The 24,544-nt window shown below is 37.9% G+C and overlaps 1 protein-coding gene across 13 annotated transcripts in view; it reads right to left on the reverse strand.

The window, feature by feature from the left end:
- Positions 1 to 24,544, reverse strand: part of ZGRF1 (zinc finger GRF-type containing 1) — a 98,731-nt gene that overhangs the window by 15,351 nt on the left and 58,836 nt on the right. For all 13 annotated transcript variants that reach the window (XM_063723585.1, XM_063723584.1, XM_054554334.2 and 10 more), the window contains 4 exons: positions 8,100 to 8,243; positions 7,345 to 7,459; positions 5,708 to 5,970; positions 3,146 to 3,305 (listed from right to left, as the gene is read on the reverse strand). In XM_063723585.1, the coding sequence (XP_063579655.1) occupies positions 3,146 to 3,305; positions 5,708 to 5,970; positions 7,345 to 7,459; positions 8,100 to 8,243 (682 nt within the window). The remainder of the gene's footprint in view (positions 1 to 3,145; positions 3,306 to 5,707; positions 5,971 to 7,344; positions 7,460 to 8,099; positions 8,244 to 24,544) is intronic.

Consider the following 24,544-nt stretch of genomic DNA (forward strand, 5'->3'; position numbering starts at 1 on the left):
GCATTATTCCATCTTGAAGGCTCACTAAATGTTCATAAAATGCCAATGTTAGTATTTATCACAAATAAAATTGCCTCTAAAGACATAATATAGAAAGCAATAGCTATCATATACTTAGCACCAATATTTGTTAGGAAGAGCCTCTTTATGTATGTTACATTGTTTAACACTCACTACAGCTCTAGATGATATCTCCTCTTAGAGACGAGGACACAAGCTCAGAGGTGAGGTATCATGATTCAAGCCCAAGCAACTCTGTCTACATCCAAAGGTTATGACTGTTCCTCTACATACATTACCCCACAGTTAGGGCTTTGTGAGGAAGGACCCCTCACCTATACTTCCATTTTATATCTCTTACAGCTCTAGCACTATGCTGGGAACATAGGTGGAACTCAGTGAATACTCAACCCTCTAAAACTTCTACCACCTCAAAATGGGAATTTAAAGAGCTGGAGAACTAAACTATAGATCTCTAAAAACAATTTTCCAAAATAATTATGAAGCAAACTAGTGTCAATACATGAATAGATTTCGATTTTTACATTTTTCACAGTCTTCACCTTGAAGAATAATAGCAACTTAACAGGCTGAAATACTAGTTTACAATTTTTTTTCCAACGCAAGTTTGGTTAATTCTATAATAATAAGGGATGCAGTCTCCTCAAAGTACTATTCACCCCATGCTCTTTCATTTCTTCTCAAGAAACTGTCCTATCCATTACAATAGGAAAACATTGTCTGTTCAAGCACACAATGAGAAGGTTATTTCAGTGTGAAGAAATGTACGAAACCAGACTATAAGCAGTTGAGGCATAGATCCTAATTAGAGATTCACATTTCTCAGGTCCTTATCAGAGATTTAAGCATTAAAGAATCTCTTTTATAAGTTTCCTGTTAACTTTTAGTATTGAGTACTTACCCTCCCTCCTCATTCTAACTTCTTTTTTTGTTTTGTTTTGTTTTTTAATATTGTTTTGTTTTCTAACAGTCTACAGTTAAATTTTCATCTTGGGCTAAGCAATCTAAAGTTCCTTCCTGTGTAGTCTCCAGGTAACTCCTCATTGTCTTTAATTAAAGAAAAAAAAAAAAAAAAAAAAGTTGTCCTCAGCCACTCTTTTAAATTGCTTATAAGAGTATATACTGGAAGAATCTTTCTGAAGGGAAATTTCAAAAGTATATTTAGAAGCTTAAAAGTTTTCATATTTTTTATTCTAGGCTTAGGATTATTTTCCTAAGGAAAGAATCAGAAATGGATACAGAGTTTTATGTTTAAGGATCTTTGTCATAATATAATTCATACTGGCAAGAATTTGGAAATAATTTACTGATCAAAAATTGCTTAATGTATGGTATAAGAAAATCATTGAATATAATAGAGTTATAAAAAATTACGTTTTCTAGGATTTTTTTTTTTTTTGAGACAGAGTCTCACTTTGTCACCCAGGCTGGAGTGCAGTGGTGTGATCTTGGCACAATGCAACCTCCACCTCCCGGGTTCAAGTGATTCTTGTGCCTCAGCTGCCCAAGCAGCTGGAATTACAGGTATGTGTCACCATTCCCAGCTAATTTTTATATTTTTGGTAGAGATGGGGATTTGCCATGTTGGCCAGGCTAGTCTTGAACTCCTGGCCTCAAGTGATCTGCCCACCTCAGCCTCCCAAAGTGCTGGGAATACAGGCATGAGCCAACTTTTTAAGTAAGAAAAGCAGGACACAAACAACACATACTACTGAATCACAAATTTGGAAAACAAAATGTGTGTGTGTATATTTAAAAATCTGTAAATAAATATAATAAAACATCAGTGTAGTCTGCATATATTCTACCATAAGCATTAACTTGTATAATTATGAAAATTAATTTTTAAAAAGCTTAGGCTTAGAAATAATGACTCTTTCTCCTAATCAAACTTTGCCATTTATGTTAAAATTCAGATCATTAAACATTAGAACATTGGTGAAATACTGTAATACTTCTTTGCATTTTTAATAGTCTTATGCAATCACAAAAATTATCTTAAAAACAGATTGTCTTCCTTGCATTCCTCTTATTGAAATAAAAAACATAATGTACTTAAATTTGTTCAGCCATTTTACTATTATGTATTCATATAGGCAGATGAACAAGAGACTAATCTATAACTACTGATTCTGGAATTGGATTTTAGCCTACTTTTTTTCTTAGACAGACTCTCCCTCTGTCACCCATGCTGGAGTGCAGTGGTGCAGTCTCAGCTCACTGCAGCCTCTGCCTCCTGAGTTCAAGCAATTCTCCTGCCTCAGCCTCCTGAGTAGCTGAGATTACAGGCACCTGGTACCACGCCAGGCTAAGTTTTTTTGTATTTTTAGTAAAGATGGGGTTTCACCATGTTGGCCAAGCTGGTGTTGAACTTCTGACATCGAGTGATCTGCCTGCATTGGCCTCCCAAAGTGTTGGGATTACAGGCATGAGCCACCATGCCCAGCCTGATTTTAACCTACTTCTAAGGTAACAGACGCAAGACTCCTAGGTCAGAGACAAAGGACTTTTACTCATGGCATAGGAAGCAGTATAATCATCAACATATCTGCACTGGTTTCCCTTGGTTCCCAAGTCACATGAGGAGACAAACAGCATCCAGGTAGATGCCTGCACATGCCATGGGTTGAGGAGTAGGGCAAGAACACTGAGGCTGGGGATCCATTATCTTATAACAAGTAATAAGCAAGCCTGCTCTTTGTCCTGGAGGGAGACATTACTTCATCAGTCAAAGCTGCTTATTGCAAACAAACTGTGAGAAATGTGTTGGGTAAGAATGGTCAGGGACTTGCCATCCTTAGCATCCCAGCAGGGATATTCAGGGCCGCTGGCAGACTGCCTCCCCCAACAATACCTCTCTAGCCCTACATGTTCTTGGCTGAACTTGAATTTGTGCATGAGTATCACTGTGCCAACATTTCCAGTTCTGGTTTTGATTTTATCCTACTTACAAACTAATTAGCCCATTACTGTTTCATAGATGCTGGCTTCTGGGTCAGAGACAAAGGTCTTGCATTCTTGGCATAACCAGCAAGAGTACATGGACACTCAGGGCCCATAGTGGGTTGCCTCTCTCAACAATATCCCAAAACATTAGCTACTGAAATGCACTTGTCATGCCTACCCAAGAAGTACTCTGTCAACAGCCACATTAGTAGAAGAAGAAATCAGAAGTTTCCATGGCCTTGCATTTCCAATGGTGGGAGCTTCACTCTTTTCAAACAGCTGTACAAAGAACAAAATCACCACGGCCAGCAAATAACTCTTTCCTGCTCCAAACACACCTAATTATTTTAAAAGAAGAAAAAAATAAAAAGCATAAAATAAATAAATTTCTTTTTTCTTTTTTTTGAGACAGAGTCTCACTCACTCTGTCACCCAGGCTGGAGTGCAGTGGCACAATCTCAGCTCACTGTAACCTCCACCTCCCAGGTTCAAGTGATTCTCCTGTCTCAGCCTCCCAAGTAGCTGGGATTACCGGCATGCACCACCCTGCCTGGCTAATTTTTGTATTTTCAGTAGAGCCACCGTATTGGCAGGCTGGTCTCAAACTCCTGAACTCAAGTGATCCACCTGCCTTGGCCTCCCAAAGTGCTGGAATTACAGGCGTGAGCCACCGTGCCTGGTCAAACATAAATTTCTATAGGTATAACAAATATTTCATCCATCTCTCCCTCCTCCATTTAATTAATGTCTTCAAAAAACTTTGAGTGTTCACTATGTGCAAAGCACAGGGGATAAATAGATAACCAAAATACTTCCACTTTTAATGAGACCAGCGCCTACTTAAAATGATAAACAAGGAATAATTAAAAATAATATGGTAAGTAATATTATTTTGGATCAGAGAAGGAAGAAAATCTATCTGTTTTGATGGAGGTGGGAGTACTTCCTAAAATTAAGAAGTAGAACTAAGACTTCCAGAATAAGATGTCCAGACTGCTTAGAGAAAGGGCCATTCCAGGCAAAGCCATGACAAAGCATGTAGCTGTTAAAATAACTTTTCTATATAACCTCTACCAAATAGGCAAGAGATGAGGCTGATAAGGTAGGCACAGGGGTAAATCACAAAAGCTCTGTTTGCTATAGCTAAACAAAGTTTGAATTTTATGTTAAAGGCCAGCAGATGTCATCTAAAGATTTCAAGCAATGGTTGTTTTTTTTGTTTTGTTTTGAGACAGGGTCTGGCTCTGTTGCCCAGGCTGGAGTGCAGTGCCACAATCGTGACTCACTGCAACCTCTGCCTCCCAGGCTCAAGCCATCCTCCCACCACAACCTCCCAAGTAGCTGGGACTACAGGTGCATGCCTCCATGTCCAGCTAATTTTTTAAATTTTTTTGTAGAGACAGCATTTTGCCATGTTGCCCAGGCTGACCTTGAATTCCTGAGCTTAAGCGAGCTACCCTCCTTGACCTCCCAAAGTGCTGGGATTACAGGTGTGAGGCCAAGCAATGGGTTTGACTTAATCAGATTGTGTTTTAAAAAAACAACTTGAATGAAATATGAAGTAAGGCAAAACTAGTGGTAGATCAATTAGAAAGTTGTGTGAGATAATTACAATAAATGTTAACTTTACTAAGCACCTCCCATGTGGCAAGCACTGTTCTAAGCCCTTTACGTATGTTAACTCATTTAATCCTCCAACCCTATGAGGTGAATGCTATTATGATCTCCATTTTGCAGAGTAGGAAATTAAAGATTAAGAGATATATAACCTGCCCAAAATCATACAGCTAACAAATGATACAGTGAGAACGTAAATTCAGGATTCTAACTCTAGAGCCCAAACTCTTACCCGCTAGGCTATATGGAGGTATGATGAAGGCTTAGATTGAGGGGATACAAGTAAACTGGAGAAGAGATACTCAATATGAAAGATGGATAGAAGCTAGAAGGAACACATCTCAGTGACTAATCTGATGGCGAGAGATGAATAGTGAGAGAATATGAGAAGGATTGAGAGAGAGTCACTTAATCTTGAGAGAAAGAAAAATCTAGGATCACTCTCAGATTTGATTTGGTCAACAGGGTGGATATGACATAATTCCTCAAAATAGGACAGAAAAGTAGGATTAGCTTTGGGGTGCAGGTCTATGAGAGAAAATGTGCTACACAGGCAACAGAGTCCAGATAGAACTATTTACTGTAAGTAGGAGGAAGTAATCACCTTCACTGTGACAGAACCAAGCGGTAAGAATAGCTCCAAAATTAGGTAAATTGGAGAAGGAAGGCAGGACATTGAAAGCAGTTTCTGTTATGACCTCCATTTCCTCTTTTAGAGGCAAGATCAAGAGAAAGGGCAAGAATGAGGTTATGAGAAGAATTAAGGTTTGTAATCACTGATATAAAGGATAGAAGAGTGAGCTGACTAGGAATAAATAAAAGGTTTTGCTGATCAAGTTAAGTTTACCATAGGAGAGCAACATGTAAACATCTAGATCAATCTGGATACTTTGACCATAAGCTTATAATGCTACTCATTCACCAGATATGCTAATAAGTCTCCCTTTTAGGGTAGTCAGTTCTGTTCTCATCTAACAGTTTACCAAAGTGGGTACAGATTTTAAAAGTCTACTTACAGTTATTCTTGAACCTCATTTGACTAGGAAATTATAAAGGAGCAGACTGAGTTACAAAAGCTTACAAATAGAAAACAATTACAATTATTTTCTTTCTTGCTTCTTACCATGTATGATTGTGATAGGGAGGGTATGAGTTTGCAGTTCCTTCACTTCTTCAATGCTTTCACGTGATGCCATCATTTGAGCTATTTGAATTAGAGCCGTAGCTTGATCCTTGTTTAACTTGTGTACCTGAATCAACTCACTAGCTAACTTCAATGTTGCTCCTAGGCTGAGTAGTTCAAATTTTGTACTGACATTTGTGAAGGCTGGTGGGATAAATTTTCTCTTACTGACTCTTTTGTTACTAACTATAGTTGGCGAAGACCTAATAAAATGAAGCAAATAAACAATTTTAAAAAATAGGGGCATTTGAAAAAGATAAGTAGAATAATTCATAACTTAGCCATCACTTTGTAAGCATTACAGAGAACAGTTTTTTATGGAAACAAACAGTAAGTGGATATATACTGTAAATGGATACATATTCCAATATCAAGGAGAGTAGAAGAGAACTGACGTTTGTTGAATACTTACTACGTGCTGACACTTTGATGAGCATTTTACATATTACTTGATGAAATCTTCACAACAACACTAGGAAGTAGTTAGTTAATTATCCCAAATACAGATACAAGAATATTGAATTTTTTCCCCCAATACCACACCACAAATAAGTGGCGGACTGACTTTAAAACCCATGCTCTATTATACAAACCTAACTTAGATAATTAATCTAGCTCTCATTTCAGGTAAAACTACATCACATGAATTGGTCTTATTTCTATTCCCATGAAGATTCATTTCAAATTGGATAAATAACATAATGAAATCAAAGGATATTTATTTTTTACCTAGGACTTCATTGTAGTGAGAAAAATACAACATCACAGATAGATAATAATATTCCAAATTGAAAACTGGACTTTTCCTATCATTTTTAATGCATTTAATATAATATCACTTCCAATTTTTTAAAAAGGGACATAGTGCTTGAGATATTCAAAATGAGATATGGCTATATCGAGAATAAAATCAGTAGCAATATACACACTGGATTCAAGCTGTAAAATGATTCCTTTAAATGTTAAATAATTTGTAACATAAAAATACAGATAATAAAAAATAAAATCAATACTGAAATGATCCTTAAATTATCTCTTGACGAAGTAAAAATGTACAGTAACATTTATTAGCTCCAACCTTAATAAACAGATGAAAAATAATGCATAATTCCTTTTCTCTTTTTTTTTTTTTTTTTTTTGAGATAGAGTTTCACTTGTTGCCCAGGCTGGGGTGCAATGGCACCCGGCTCACCACAACCTCCGCCTCCCAGGTTCAAGCAATTCTCCTGCCTCAGCCTCCCGAATAGCTGGGATTACAGGCATGCGCCAGTATGCCCAGCTAATTTTGTATTTTTAGTAGAGACAGGGTTTCTCCATGTTGGTCAGGCTGGTCTCGAACTCCTGACCTCAGATGATCTGCCCACCTTGGCATCCCAAAGTGCTGGGATTACAGGCGTGAGCCACTGCGCCCAGCCCCTTTTCTCTTTTTAACTACTAACAGAGAATAATGTCATAGTCTGAAAAATAATTACAATTTTATTGGCAACATTTATATAATGTACTTTTATTGAATTTTCATATTTACTTCTGATTACCATTTTTTAATACCAATGACTCAAAGGTAAAAAATGACTTACGTTGTTAACAGGTACTGTGTTAGAGGTAGAGTAGCTGGATTAAAGTAGTCCTGAATGTTTTTCAAAGTAGTCAGTTCTGTGCTAGCATTACAAACCAATAACGCATGGACAACCACTGTACAGAGGATACAGAAAATAAACATTTGATGTAAATAAAATGGACCATAAAAACTCTGTGTTAAACGCCCACATAACTCAGAGTTCAGCTACTGAATTAAGCACATGACATAAAACAAACCCTTAAACACACACAGATCCCAAACTTATATTCATTAAATTACTATGCTATCTGCTCATTCATTTTATAATGGGTATGCATAAATTGCATAATTTAAATCATATTTGGACTTCCATATATCAGCAAATGAACAAGGACACCTGTTTTGAGTTACTACCTAGTAGCACAACTTCACAGCCAGCAGTTTCCTTTAATCAACATATCACTTGTGCCATATAGTATTTGTATAATTTTTAAACACTTTCTTGCATTTTTTCCTCAATTACTTCACAGAAATATATGGAAAACAGAAAATCAGAATAATCTAATTAGAAAATTAGAACAAAACAATCCCCCACACACCATTCTTCCTCACAGAAATATCTATATATTCAACTTCATACACATTTTCAGGAACTCACTGTACACATTAGTCGAAACTAGAGTTGGGTCCTTTTTCTTGGCTTTAATCAAACAGTGCATCTTATGTCTATCATTCTTTTTAAATATAAACTAAAATGAGCATAGTAATACTCACTGTTAGTGGGCCAATTAGAAGGGAAATAGCCTTTCAAAGGCAGTATTTCTATCTCATTGATAGATGATGGTCCAAAGAAAGCACTACATGCAATAAAAGTATCCAGCTCAAAGTCTAGGGTTTTTGAAACCACCCAAAGATCATCTGAAAAGACAAACATTTTTAAATATTACACAGACATATACAGTACGGTTTTATATTTTTAGAAATTATATATATTTGCATATGTGTGTACATATATCTATAGTACACATATACATACACAAGATGAGAAGTAAAGTTCTGGAAAGATATTCATCAACTATCAACCTAAAGGTTGGGAGTGCTCCTGAAAAACAGAACCAGCAACAGATTCTGCAATTAATACAGTACCACTTGAATCACACAGAAAAAGACTAAAGAGATGGCAGAATTACAGGGTGAGGAAGAAGGAGGGCAGAGACATCACATGGGAAGATGAGTTTGCTACAGTGGAAATCCCTAGGTTTTGCATGAACCCACAGAAGGCCTAAGAAGGCAGGACATGGGCTAGCCCATAAGACTATTTTATTAGTCCATTCAGGCTGCCATAACAAAATATCTTAAATGAGTAATTTATTAAGATGAGTAATATCTTAAATGAGAAATTTATTTCTCATAGCAGTTCTGGAAGCTAAAAAGCCCAAGATCAAGGTGCCAGCAGAGCACCAGTGAATAACCAGTGAAGGCTCATTCTCACTTTGTAGATGCTGCAAAGGGGCCAAGGCACTCCCTTCAACCTCTCTTATAAGGCCACTAATCCCATGCAGGATTAAGTTATGCAGTGCCCACATGACTTAATCATCTCCCAAAGGCCCCAGCTCTTAATATACTGGCAATCAAATTTCAAAGTATGTATTTGGCAGTGGGAACAGAGGGCAGGGAACACATTTAGACCACAGTAACCACTTAACAAGCTACAAAAAAAAGTAATATTGGACTCAGTTCAGGCTGAGAAAACCAACTGCCAGGGCATCAGCAATTGGAATAGTGCCAAAGATCAGATCAGTAAGGATATTAGCAGTTCTAGCAAGCTGAGAAATAATCACAAAATAGCAATATACTATCCCACTTTCACTAACAAGCTTCTTTCAGGAAAGCTGACCTTCCTCCTCTCTTGTAACTACTTAGTAATTAGTATGTGAATCTTGTGATATTAAAAGTAGGCACAGGGAAGAACAGGGTTTTTAAAAATGAGAAACGTGTGGAAGCCCTGAAAGAGAGACTAAACTGGCCAGCGACTAAGATTTCAATAGCCAAATGCATCTGAAATTTACTGGACAAAATCTATCAAATTGGATTCATCTAAAATTTTCTCTGCTGCAAATAGGAATGAGAGATTGAAGTGAAGAAAATAAACTAAAGAGAACCTTAAGACTGAATATATCTAGTAATTATTTAATCATATGCATTTCACAATGGTAACCTATAAGGAATGAAAATGAAAGGTATTAAAGTAAGACTTTCACTTTTAACTGTATATATTTCTTTATACCTTCATTTTTCATTGTATATATTTATGTATTACTTGTTTAATTTTTTTCCCCCCCAAATGCTGGCTTGGAGATTTTTAATTTTTAAAAAATGATCTCAAATGCTTAATTTCTAAAAATCCAACCACTTCATGAATGTCTTCTATGTGATATACATTTAAAAAATAAAAACATACATAATGTTCCTGCACAAAAGTTTCCTTCAAAGGTCACATTATAAATTCTTTTTACTTACTGAATTAATAACATAATTCAAAACATGCAAAACAATGCTCAAAAAAACTTTTGAATTAAAAAAAATAAAGATATAGGGGATTCCTGATTCTGGTGTCATCTAAGATGCTGAATTAGTATGATTGTTGGCTTCCTTTCTGTGGGGAACAGAGAGAGAAGTGGAGAAAACCATGGAAAACCTCGAGTTGGAGGGCCTGTTTTGTACTGGGGTTTGTGTCCCTGAAGTGATTTTGGCCAAAGGCAGAAGGCCTGTAGAGAAGGCGGGGATCAAAGAGGGTAGGGAGTCTCTTGGGGTTCTGTTCTTGCTTCCCATCCCATCCTCTTCCTCATCCCCAATTGTACTGGGACAAATAGAGCCTACCCATCCATTAGGCAATTTATACGTCTGGTCCAGAAATCCTCTGGAGGAAAAAAAAAAAAAAAAAATCAGGGCAGCAATGCAAGCCCTGTGCCATAAAGTGTGGAGAAAAACAGATGGTAACTCACTGATCACAGGCAGTCTCTACCTCACCTCCAAACTCCTAGGGCTAAAGAATTCTATAGTCTAAGAAATGATACATCTTAATGTTGCTTTTTCCTTTTAAACAGAGGTTTTAGACTTCACTTTAGGGATTGTTCTGCAGGTAGCTATGGTTTTCTGGTGCCTGGGGCTCTCCACCCCATAGCTCAGTTACACCCTCAACTCCCTGAGCTCCTTGGAGCTGACCAGATCGGGATGGGCCTTCCCCGACATACACTGCCAGAAAGAAAAGCTCATAACGCCAGGGAAAAATGAGTTCACAGGCCAAAATATTGAGACATTGAAGGAACACAAAGACTTAAAAAAAAAAAAAAAAAAAAACTGGATTATAGAGTCATATAGAAAAGGGAAAGCCAGAATAGATGGTCAACTAATTTAAATTTGGCCTGATAAAGAGATGTAAAGAGGTAAAGGAAGATAGTAACAATGTAAAATAATAACAGCCGAGTGTAGTAGCACACAACTGTAGTCCTAGCTACTTGGGAGGCTGAGATGACAGAATTGCTTGAGCCCCAGAGTTTAAGACCAGCCTAGGCAAAACAGTGAGGCCTCATCTCAATAAATAAATACATATGTACATACATACAAGAAAACAGGCCAGGCACAATGGCTCACACCTATAATCCCAACACTTTAGGAGGCTGAGTCAGGGGGATCACTTAAGCCCACGAGTTCGAGATGTGCCAGGGCAACATAGCAAGACCCCATCACTACAAAAAATAAAAACATTAGCTGGGTGTAGTGGCTTAAACCTGTAGTCCCAGCTAGTCAGAACGCTGAGGTGGGAGGATCACTAGGGCCTAGGAGGTCAACGCTGCAGTGAGCCGTGATTGCTCTACTCCAGCCTGGGTGACAGAGTGAGACCCTGTCTCAAAAATTAAAAAAAAAAACAAAACAAAAAAAAACAGGAAAAAGAAATGAACAGAAATATTAGGTTGGAAAAATATAACTGAGAAATAGCAGGATTAATGCATTTGAGGAATCAATAGCCAATTCAGATAATCATATTGATGATATTTCCCAGAAGGAAGAAAGGACAAAAATTCAGGAAATATAAAGGAAAAACTAAGAGATTTGGAAGACAGATTCAGAAGTGCTAATACTTAAATAATAAAAGATCTAGAAAGGAGGGAAAGAATAAAGAGATAAATAGGAAGCTTATTTGAAGAAATAATGAAGATCCATTTACCAGAAGTAAAAAAAAGATAATGAACTTTAGATTTAAAAGGCCTATAATGTGCCCAAGAGGAGAAACAAGGGAAAACCCAGTTAGACACTGTATAGAGAAATATAAGACTATCAAAGTAATCAAGAAAATTCTAAAACTCCCAGCCAGAAAGAGCACATAACACATAAAGAAACAATAATCAGAGTGCCGGCCAGGTGTGGTGGCTCACACTTGTAATCCTAGCACTTTGGGAGGCCACGGTGGGTGGATCACCTGAGGTCAGGAGTTCGAGACCAGCCTGGCCAACATGGTGAAACCCTGTCTCTACTACAAATAAAAAAACTAGCCAGGCATAGTGGTGGACACCGGTAATCCCAGCTACTCGGAGGCAGAGACAGGAGAACCGCTTGAACCCGGGAGGTGGAGGTTGCAGTGAGCCCAGATTGCACCACTGCATTCCAGCCTGGGTGACGAGAGTGAAACTCTGTCTCAAAAAAAAGCCAGGCGTGGTGGCTCATGCCTGTAATCCCAGCACTTTGGGAGGCCAAGGCAGGCGGATTACAAGGTCAAGAGATCGAGACCATCCTGGCCAACATGGTGAAACCCTATCTCTACTAAAAATACAAAAATTAGCTGCACACGGTGGTGCGTGCTTGTAGTCCGAGCTAATCGGGAGGCTGAGGAAGGAGAATCATCTCATCATTCAGGAGGCAGAGGCTGCAGTGAGCTGAGATCACGCCACTGCACTCCAGCCTGGTAACACAGCAAGACTCCATCTCAGAAAAAAAATAAAATCACAGTGCCATCAGACTTTCAAACAGTGAATACAAGATGATAACTACGTATATTAAATGTTGGATTAAAATATTTGAAAGTGTCGTTTTTGTAGGTTGAAAGTATTAAAGGAAAAGAACTTAGAACCTAAAATTTTATATGTAGCCAAATTATCGTCCAAAGAAAGATAGAAAATAGATCTATACTAACCAAGTGTTTCAAGATTTAGACTAGAACTACTCAAAGTAGGCTGTCCTGAACAGTTTGTTATTGGTCTGTAACAAGAAGCTTGTGCTAGAATATAATCCAATAAATCAACATAATGCTTCCTTCATTCAGAAAGCTTGCTACAAATAAAACAAAATACAGCTAAACTAAACAGCATGCTAATGATATTGGTGATTTACATTCTGGAGCAGCTCCTCAGCTCTCTTTGGGAACCAGTAAGTTTGTGGACCAGAACCAGCCTACAGACTCTACCTTGAGTAGCACTAGTCTAGATTTTGTCAACTGGGGGCAGGGTGGGCAAGAGTAAGGAAAGGGATCAGGGAAGAACCAAGGGATGTGGGTGCTTTCTAAGCATCTGTTTTATTGGGGGCAGGGATAAGATTTAAATATCAATTTATTTTTTAAAAGTAAGAAATTATTTTAAAAAGCATAGTAAAATTAGAATAAACAAAAATAATTTAAGATTAAAGAAACATATCCAGGTGTCAATTACTATAATAAATTCAACTATTGGGCTTATTCAATTTACAAGTCACATCTTTAAAATTGAGACATATGCTGTTTATAAGGAACACCTGTAATATAAGAACAAAGATAAAAAAATGAAAAAAGACTTACGAAACTAATACTAGTCAAAATAAACTTAGCATATCTACATTAACAGATAGATTTTTAAGAAAAAATTATTAGAGATGGAGAGGATCATCTCTACATGATGATATAAGTTTACCCCGAAGTTAATAATAATTTAAAACATATACGTACCCAATAAAATAGCCCTAATATATAAGATGCAAAAAGTAATAAATAGCAGAGAGAGAGTGCACCACAGAGGAAGTTTTCAACTCATCTCCCTTAATTACTTAGATAACTGCCACAAAAAGTTAGCAAGACTATATAGAAGATCTGGACAAGACAATTAATAAGTTTGATCTGATCATTAAAGAGTTCTGTATTCAACAATTAGAGAAAATGTATTTCTCTTGTACTATGCCATTAAAAAAAAACCTTAATAATATCGCTTCTGTCTTTTGCCTAAGATCAAGTGTACAAAAACCTCAGTAGGCCAGTCGTGGTGGCTCACGCCTATAATCCCGGCACTTTGGGAGGCTGAAGAGGGCAGATCACTTGAGGCTAGGAGTTTGAGACCAGCCTGGCCAACATGGTGAAAACCTGTCTCTACTAAAAATAGAAAATTTAGTGGGTGTGGTGGTGGGTGCCTGTAATCCCAGCTACTTGGGAGGCTGAGGCAAGAGAATGGCTTGAACCTAGGAGACAGAGGTTGCAGTGAGCTGAGATTGTGCCACTGCACTCCATCCTGGGCAACAGAGCAAGACTCTGTCTCAAACATACATACATATATAAATTTAATAAATTTTAAAGAATAATATTATAAAAATCATAATGTCTACCTATTACATATTTAAGTCAGAAGTTAACAAAAAGTTAAACTAGAAATTCCTTACATTTTTAATATTAAAACATATGCTAAATGACTCACAGGTTAAAAAAAAAAATCATAATGGAAAACTTAAACTCAATTATAATGAAAAAAATACTTCAGCAAAAACAGAGTGGTAGGCCAGGCATGGAGGCTCACATCTGTAAACTCAACACTTTGGGAGCCCAGGCAGGCAGATCACTTGAGGTGAGGAGTTCAAGACCAGCCTGGCCACCATGGTGAAACCCTGTCTCTACTAAAAATACAAAAAGTTAGCTGGGTGTGGTGGTGGGTGCCTGTAGTCCCAGCTACTCGGGAAGCTGAGGCAGGAGAATCACTTGAACCCAGGAGGTGGAGGTTGCAGTAAGCCAAGATTGTGCCACTGCACTCAGCCTGGGCAACAGAGCCAGACTACATTTCAAAAAAAAAAAAGAGTGGTACTTTAAGGAAAACTTATAGCCCTAATAATTATATTAGAGAAGAGAAAAGCCTCAAAATTAGCTAAGTATCAAGCTTAAGATGTGTAAAAAGAACAGTATACTGTCGTAAACAAAATAGAAGAAATCATAAAAATTAGAGAGGAAGCCAATAACAACAACAATAAAAACAAAACAAAAATACATTGCTGATCTTCTGATCAATAAAGCCAAGTCAGTTCTTCGAAAACAATAACAAAATAAGACAAACCTCAGGCAAGACTGGTCAGACGAATAAAAACACAAACAATACAATGGTATCAGAGAATATGAATAAATTTAAGATAAAAATATTCAAAACTTCTACAGGGAAATTTGCAAAACTTTATTATAAGATGTTACAAAAAAATTTTAAATAAACAGAGATATAGCAAGTACATGGTATTAAATCTTAATTTTTTTTTTTTCCTGAGACAAGGTCTCACTATGTTGCCCAGGCTGGTCTCCAAACTCCTGAGCTCAAGCTATCCTCCTGTCTTGGCCTCCCAAAGTGTCAGGATTACAGGCATGCTCAGCCCTAAATCTTGGTATTTTAAAGATGTCATCCCTTCTCAACTTTATAGGTACAATTCCAATCAAGATCCCAACAAGTTTTTCATGAAACTTGATAAGATGATTCTAAAATATATATGAAAGAGTAAAGGAACAAAAACAGCGAGGTCACATCTAAGAACAGAGAGGGTAACTTGCACTATTTGATATTAGTATTTATGAAGCCATGGTAATTAAGGCAGTCTGGAACTGGTACAACAATATACAAATTAACCTACAGTATAAAATAGGGAGTCCAGAACACACACAGCTACTTTAAACCTGATTATATGACAGAGGTAGCATTCCAGATCAGTGAGGAAAAGAGAGACTAATCAATAAAAAATGGTTACTATTCTAGCAAAATTGGTAATTAAAAAGAAAAAGATGAAACTGGATCCCTATTTCATACCACATACAAAAGAAAAAAAAATCAACTTCAAGTGAACTGAAGATTTAAATCTCATAGGCATCAAAACAGCATGGTACTGGTATAAAAACAGGCACACAGACCAATAGAACAGAATAGAGAGCCCAGAAATAAAGCCAAATACTTAGAGCCAACTCATCTTTGACAAAACAAACAAAAACATAAAGTGGAGAAAAAACACCCTATTCAACAAATGGTGCTGGGATCATTGGCAAGCCACATGTGGAGGAATGAAACTGGATCCTCATCTCTCACCTTATACAAAATTCAACTGAACATGGATCGAGGATTTAAATCTAAGACCTGAAACCATAAAAATTCTAGAAGGTCAGAAAAACCCTTCTGACATTGGCTTAGGCTAAGACTTCATGACCAAGAACCCAAAAGCAAACACAATAGAAAGAAAGATAAATAAGTGGAACTTAATTAAACTATTAGTAAAAAGCTTCTGCACAGCAAAATTAACAATCATCAGGGTAAACAGACAACACACAGAGTGGGAGAAAATATTCACAATCTATACATCTGACAAACGATTAACACTCAGAATCTACAAGGAACTCAAACAAATCAGCAAGAAAAAACCAAATGATCCCATCAAAAAGTGGGCTAAGGACATGAATAGACAATTCTCAAAAGAAGATATACAAATGGCCAACAAACATGAAAAAATGCTCAACATCCCTAATGATCAGGGAAATGCAAATCAAAACCACAAGGCAATACTGCCTTAATCCTGCAAGAATGGCCATAATCAAAAAATCAAAATTAATAGATGTTGGCAGGGATGTGGTGAAAAGGGAACACTTTTACACTGCTAGTGGAAATGTAATCTAGTACAACCAGTGGAAAACAGTGTGGAGATTCCTTAAAGAATTAAAAGTAAAACTACCATTTGATCCAACAATCCCACTACTGGGTATCTATTCAGAGGAAAATAAGTCATTACACAAAAAAGATACTTACACGTTTATAGCAGCACAATTCGCAATTACAAAAATATGGAACCAGCCCAAATGCCCATCAATCAACGAGTGGATAAAGAAATTGTGATACACACACACACACACACACACACACACACACACACCATGGAATACTATTCAGCCATAAAAAGGAACGAATAATGGCATTTGCAACAACCTGGATGGAACTGGAGACCACTATTCTAAGTGAAGTAACTCAGGAATGGAAAAATCAAACATCGTATGTTCTTACTCATAAGTGGGAGCTAAGTTATGAGGGTACAAAGGCATAAGAATAATACAATGGACTTTGGGGACTCAGGGGAAAGGGTAAGGGGGGTGGTGAAGGATAAAAAGACTACAAATTTGATACAGTGTATACTGATCAGGTGATAGGTGTAGCAAAATCTCAGAAATCACTACTAAAGAACTTATTCATGTAACCAAACACCACCTGTTCCCTCAAAAAATTATGGAAATTAATAATAAAGATTTAAATGTCAAAAACCAAACTGTAAAACATTTAGTAGAAAATATAGGTGAGTAATTTTAGAACTCAGCATAGGAAAAGATTTTTAAGATAAGATATAAAAAGCACTGTCAAAAAGAAAAGATTACTAATAAATATGACTATTCTAAAATTAAGAATTTTTATTTATCTAAAGATACCTTAAAGTAAGTGAAAAGACATGATCTGATGAGCAGATATTTACAATATACATAATCAACAAAGAATTAATATGAAGAATACATAAAGAACTTTTATAAATAAAAGAAGGTTATAAAGAACCCAATAGTAAAACGGCTAAGAAGAAACACGTGTAACTAAAAAACACATGAAGAGTATTTTAACATCACTGGTGAGCAGAGAAGTGTGAGCTAAAACCACAATGCAATCATCTTATACTCATTTGAATGGGTTGATCCATAAGATCTCTTATACTTAGAATGAGTACAAACTGATAGAGCCACTTTGGAAATCAGTTTGGCATCACAATCTAAAGATGTGTGAAGTATGTTCATATGCTGTAAGGCAGCATTTTCATTCCTAGAGTAATATTCGAAAGAAACCCGTACATGTCTAAAAGATAGTACAAGAATAATCATAACATCCTGTTCACAATGGTAAAACTTAGAAACCCAAACAACAATGAAAACAATAAACTATAGCATGTTTACAAAATATTATACAACAGTCAAAACAAATAATCTAGACTCTAGATTTAAGAACAACAACATAGATAAATTGTAGCAACATACTAACCAAAAAAAGATAAATTCCAAAAGATTATATACAGAATGACATCATTTTAGTAAGGTCTAAAAAAGCTAAAAATTTTATATAGCTCTTTAGGAATTCATTTACATAAATCTATACACAAAGGAAAGAAAAATGCTGGTGAGTGCAAGGATCAAAAATGATAATTACCTTGGGTTTGGAGAGACACAATGAGGTAGTGGGGTTAACTTAAATGTAGGTTGGTATAAAGGTACTAGATTTTGATTTGGTTTGTGGGCTCACAGATGCTTATTGTATTATTTTAAATAACTAAGTTACTAATTAAATAACTAAATTAAGGTGAGCCATATGAGGACCAATGACTAAGAGTAGGTCACAAAATCTCAAATAATGATTAATCCAACTTAGTGTACCTAAGGTCCTTTAAAAACACTCAATGCTGGCCGGGCACAGTGGCTCATGTCTGTAATCCCATGGGAGGCCAAGGTGGGTGGATCACCTGAGGCCAGGAGTTCAAGACCAGGCTGGCCAACATGGTGAAACCCTGTCTCTACTAAAAATACAAAAATTAGCTGGATGTGGTGGTGCACACCTGTAATCCCACCTACTCGGGAGACTGAGGCAGAATAATCACTTGAACCCAGGAGGCAGAGGTTGCAGTGAACCTAGATCACACTACTGCACTCCAGCTTCAGCAACAGAGTAAGACTCTGTCTCGGGAAAAAGAAAAACAAGCAAACAAAAACAAACACTCAATGTTTAAAGAATTTTATTTCCAAATATACAAAATTTGGGGTTCAATGTTGCCAAATTACATAGACAATAAAAGAAGCATCAACAAACTCATTATTATGTATTTTCAGTTTATTTTCGACATTAAATCAGAGCACAGTTGAATCAATATACTTACTTATATGATTCCAAGAACTAATTAAATGTTTCTCGTATCCCTTTTAATAAAGTTTTTAAAAAGCCCTAATATTTGGGGGGAGGAGCCAAGATAGGGGGAGAGGAGCCAAGATGGCCAAATAAGAACAGCTCCAGTCTACAGCTCCCAGCGTGAGCAATGCAGAAGACGGGTGATTTCTGCATTTCCAACTGAGGTACCAGGTTCTTCTCACTGGGGAGTGTCGGACAGTGGGTACAGGACAGTGGGTGCAGTGCACCGAGCGTGAGCCGAAGCAGGGTGAGGCATCGCCTCACCTGGGAAGCGCAAGGGGTCAGGGAATTCCCTTTCCTAGTCAAAGAAAGGGGTGACAGACAGCACCTGGAAAATTTGGGTCACCCCCACTCTAATACTGCACTTTTCCAATGGTCTTAGCAAACAGCACACCAGGATATTATATCCCGCGCCTGGCTCAGAGGGTCCTACACCCACCGAGCCTTGCTCATTGCTAGCACAGCAGTCTAAGATCAAACTGCAAGGCAGAAGCTAGGCCGGGAGAGGGGCGCCTGCCATTGCCGAGGCTTGAGTAGGTAAACAAAGTGGCCGGAAACTCAAACTGGGTGGAGCACACCACAGCTCATGGAGGCCTGCCTGCCTCTGTAGAATCCACCTCTAGGGGCAGGACTTAGCCAAACAAAAGGCAACAGAAACCTCTGCAGACTTAAATGTCCCTGTCTGACAGCTTTGAAGAGAATAGTGGTTCTCCCAGCACACAGCTGGACATCTGAGAACAGACAGACTGCCTCCTCAAGTGGGTCCCTGATCCCCGAGTAGCCTAACTGGGAGGCCCCCCAAGTAGGGGCAGACTGACACCTCACATGGCTGGGTACTCCTCTGAGACAAAACTTCTAGAGGAACGATCAGGCAGCAACATTTGCTGTTCACCAATATCCACTGTTCTGCAGCCTCCGCTGCTGATACCCAGGCAAACAGAGTCTGGAGTGGACCTCCAGCAAACTCCAACAGACCTGCAGCAGAGGGTCCTGTCTGTTAGAAGGAAAACTAACAAACAGAAAGGACATCCACACCAAAACCCCATCTGTACGTCACCATCATCAAAGACCAAAGGTAGATAAAACCACAAAGACGGGGAAAAAACAGAGCAGTAAAACTGGAAACTCTAAAAATCAGAGCGCCTCTCCTCCTCCAAAGGAACGCAGCTCCTCACCAGCAACAGAACAAAGCTGGACGGAGAATGACTTTGACAAGTTGAGAGAGGAAGCCTCCAAACGATCAAACTATTCCCAGCTAAAGGAGGAAGTTTGAACCCATGGCAAAGAAGTTAAAAACCTTGAAAGAAAATTAGACGAATGGCTAACTAGAATAACCAACGCACAGAAGTCCTTAAAGGACCTGATGGAGCTGAAAACCACGGCACGAGAACTACATGATGAATGCACAAGCCTCAGTAGCCGATTTGATCAACTGGAAGAAAGGGTATCAGTGATGGAAGATCAAATGAATGAAATGAAGCGAGAAGAGAAGTTTAGAGAAAAAAGAATAAAAATAAACAAACAAAGCCTCCAAGAAATATGGGACTATGTGAAAAGACCAAATCTACATCTGATTGGTGTACCTGAAAGTGACAGGGAGAATGGAACCAAGTTGGAAAACACTCCACAGGATATTATCCAGGAAAACTTCCCCCACCTAGCAAGGCAGGCCAACATTCAAATTCGGGAAATACAGAGAACGCCACAAACATACTCCTCGAGAAGAGCAACTCCAAGACACATAATTGTCAGATTCACCAAAGTTGAAATGAAGGAAAAAATGTTAAGGGCGGCCAAAGAGAAAGGTCGAGTTACCCACAAAGGGAAGCCCATCAGACTAACAGCTGATCTCTCGGCAGAAACTCTACAAGCCAGAAGAGAGTGGGGGCCAATACTCAACATTCTTAAAGAAAAGAATTTTCAACCCAGAATTTCATATCCAGCCAAACTAAGCTTCATAAGTAAAGGAGAAATAAAATACTTTACAGACAAGCAAATGCTGAGAGATTTTGTCACCACCAGGCCTGCCCTAAAGGAGCTCCTGAAGGAAGCACTAAACATGGAAAGGAATAACCGGTACCAGCCACTGCAAAAACATGCCAAATTGTAAAGACCATCAAGGCTAGGAAGAAACTGCATCAACTAACGAGCAAAATAACCAGCTAACATCATAATGACAGGATCAAATTCACACATAACAATATTAACCTTAAATATAAATGGGCTCAATGCTCCAATTAAAAGACACAGACTGGCAAATTGGATAAAGAGTCAAGACCCATCAGTGTGCTGTATTCAGGAAACCCATCTCATGTGCAAAGACACACATAGGCTCAAAATAAAGAGATAGAGGAAGATCTACCAAGCAAATGGAAAACAAAAAAAGGCAGGGGTTCCAATCCTAGTCTCTGATAAAACAGACTTTAAACCAACAAAGATCAAGAGACAAAGAAGGACATTACATAATGGTAAAGGGATCAATTCAACAAGAAGAGCTAACTATCCTAAATATATATGCACCCAATACAGGAGCACCCAGATTCATAAAGCAAGTCCTTAGAGACCTACAAAGAGACTTAGACTCCCACACGATAATAATGGGAGACTTTAACACCCCACTGTCAACATTAGACAGATCAACGAGACAGAAAGTCAACAAGGATACCCAGGAATTGAACTCAGCTCTGCGCCAAGCGGACCTAATAGACATCTACACAACTCTCCACCCCAAATCAATAGAATATACATTCTTTTCAGCACCACACCACACCTATTCCAAAATTGACCATATACTTGGAAGTAAAGCACTCCTCAGCAAATGTAAAAGAACAGAAATTATAACAAACTATCTCTCAGATCACAGTGCAATCAGACTAGAACTCAGCATTAAGAAACTCACTCAAAACCGCTCAACTACATGGAAACTGAACAACCTGCTCCTGAATGACTACTGGGTACATAACGAAATGAAGGCAGAAATAAAGATGTTCTCTGAAACCAATGAGAACAAAGACACAACATGCCAGAATCTCTGGGACACATTCAAAGCAGTGTGTAGAGGGAAATTTAGAGCACTAAATGCCCACAAGAGAAAGCAGGAAAGATCCAAAATTGACACCCTAACATCACAATTAAAAGAACTAGAGAAGCAAGAGCAAACACATTCAAAAGCTAGCAGAAGGTAAGAAATAACTAAGATCAGAGCAGAACTGAAGGAAATAGAGACACAAAAAAACCCTTCAAAAAATCAATGAATCCAGGAGCTGGTTTTTTCAAAAGATCAACAAAATTGATAGACCGCTAGCAAGACTAATAAGAAAAGAGAGAAGAATCAAATAGACACAATAAAAAATGATAAAGGGGATATCACCACCGATCCACAGAAATACAAACTACCATCAGAGAATACTATAAACACCTCTACGCAAATAAACTAGAAAATCTAGAAGAAATGGATAAATTCCTCGACACATACACCCTCCCAAGACTAAACCAGGAAGAAGTTGAATCTCTGAATAGACCAATAACAGGCTCTGAAATTGAGGCAATAATTAATAGCTTACCAACCAAAAAAAGTCCAGGACCAGATGGATTCACAGCCAAATTCTACCAGAGGTACAAGAAGGAGCTGGTACCATTCCTTCTGAAACTATTCCAATCAATAGAAAAAGAGGGAATCCTCCCTAACTCATTTTATGAGGCCAGAATCACCCTGATACCAAAGCCTGGCAGAGACACAACAAAAAAAGAGAATTTTAGACCAATATCCCTGATGAACATCAGTGCAAAAATCCTCAGTAAAATACTGGCAAACCGAATCCAGCAGCACATCAAAAAGCTTATCCACCATGATCAAGTGGGCTTCATCCCTGGGATGCAAGGCTGGTTCAACATATGCAAATCAATAAACATAATCCAACGACAAACAAAACCAACGACAAAAACCACATGATTATCTCAACAGATGCAGAAAAGGCTTTTGACAAAATTCAACAACCGTTCATGCTAAAAACTCTCAATAAGTTAGGTATTGATGGGACGTATCTCAAAATAATAAGAGCTATCTATGACAAACCCACAGCCAATATCATACTGAATGGGCAAAAACTGGAAGCATTCCCTTTGAAAACTGGCACAAGACACAGATGCCCTCTCTCACCACTCTTATTCAACATAGTGTTGGAAGTTCTGGCCAGGGCAATCAGGCAAGAGAAGGAAACAAAGGGTATTCAATTAGGAAAAGAGGAAGTCAAATTGTCCCTGTTTGCAGATGACATGATTGTATATGTAGAAAACCACATCGTCTCAGCCCAAAATCTCCTTAAGCTGATAGGCAACTTCAGCAAAGTCTCAGGATACAAAATCAATGTGCAAAAATCATAAGCATTCTTATACACCAATAACAGACAAACAGAGAGCCAAATCATGAGTGAACTCTCATTCACAATTGCTTCAAAGAGAATAAAATACCTAGGAATCCAACTTACAAGGGACGTGAAGGACCTCTTCAAGGAGAACTGCAAACCACTGCTCAATGAAATAAAAGAGGATACAAACAAATGGAAGAACATTCCATGCTCATGGGCAGGAAGAATCAATATTGTGAAAACGGCCATACTGCGTTATTTACAGATTCAATGCCATCCCCATCAAGCTACCAATGACTTTCTTCACAGAACTGGAAAAAACTACTTTAAAGTTCATATGGAACCAAAAAAGAGCCCACATTGCCAAGTCTATCCTAAGCCAAAAGAACAAAGCTGGAGGCATCATGCTACCTGATTTCAAACTATACTACAAGGCTACAGTAACCAAAACAGCATGGTACTGGTACCAAAACAGAGATAAAGACCAATGGAACAGAACAGAGCCCTCAGAAATAATGCCGCGTACCTACAACTATCTGACCTTTGACAAACCTGACAAAAACAAGCAATGGGGAAAGGATTTATTTCCTATTTAATAAATGGTGCTGGGAAAACTGGCTAGCCATATGTAGAAAGCTGAAACTGGATCCCTTCCTTACACCTTATACAAAAATTAATTCAAGATGTATTAAAGACTTAAACGTTAGACCTAAAACCATAAAAACCCTAGAAGAAAACCTAGGCAATACCATTCAGGACATAGGCATGGGCAAGGACTTCATGTCTAAAACACCAAAAGCCATGGCAACAAAAGCCAAAATTGACAAATGGGATCTAATTAAACTCAAGAGCTTCTGCACAGCAAAAGAAACTACCATCAGAGTGAACAGGCAACCTACAGAATGGGAGAAAATTTTTGCAATCTACTCATCTGACAAAGGGCTAATATCCAGAATCTACAATGAACTTCAACAAATTTACAAGAAAAAACAAACAACCCCATCAAAAAGTGGGCAAAGGATATGAAAAGACACTTCTCAAAAGAAGACATTTATGCAGCCAAAAGACACATGAAAAAATGCTCATCATCACTGGCCATCAGAGAATTGCAAATCAAACCACAATGAGATATCATCTCACACCAGTTAGAATGGTGATCACTAAAAAGTCAGGAAACAACAGGTGCTGGAGAGGATGTGGAGAAATAGGAACACTTTTACACTGTTGGTGGGACTGTAAACTAGTTCAACCATTGTGGAAGACAGTGTGGCGATTCCTCAGGGATCTAGAACTAGAAATACCATTTGACCCAGCCATCCCATTACTGGGTATATACCCAAAGGATTATAAAACATGCTGCTATAAAGACACATGCACACGTATGTTTATTGCAGCACTATTCACAATAGCAAAGACTTGGAACCAACCCAAATGTCCAACAATGATAGACTGGATTAAGAAAATGTGGCACATATACACCATGCAATACTATGCAGCCATAAAAAAGGATGAGTTCATGTCCTTTGTAGGGACATGGATGAAGCTGGAAACCATCATTCTCAGCAAACTATCACAGGGACAAAAAACCAAACACCACATGTTCTCTTTCATAGGTGGGAAT

The sequence above is a fragment of the Pongo abelii genome, chromosome 3 (genome assembly GCF_028885655.2).
Source record: "Pongo abelii isolate AG06213 chromosome 3, NHGRI_mPonAbe1-v2.0_pri, whole genome shotgun sequence".
NCBI classification, from domain to species: Eukaryota; Metazoa; Chordata; class Mammalia; order Primates; family Hominidae; genus Pongo; species Pongo abelii.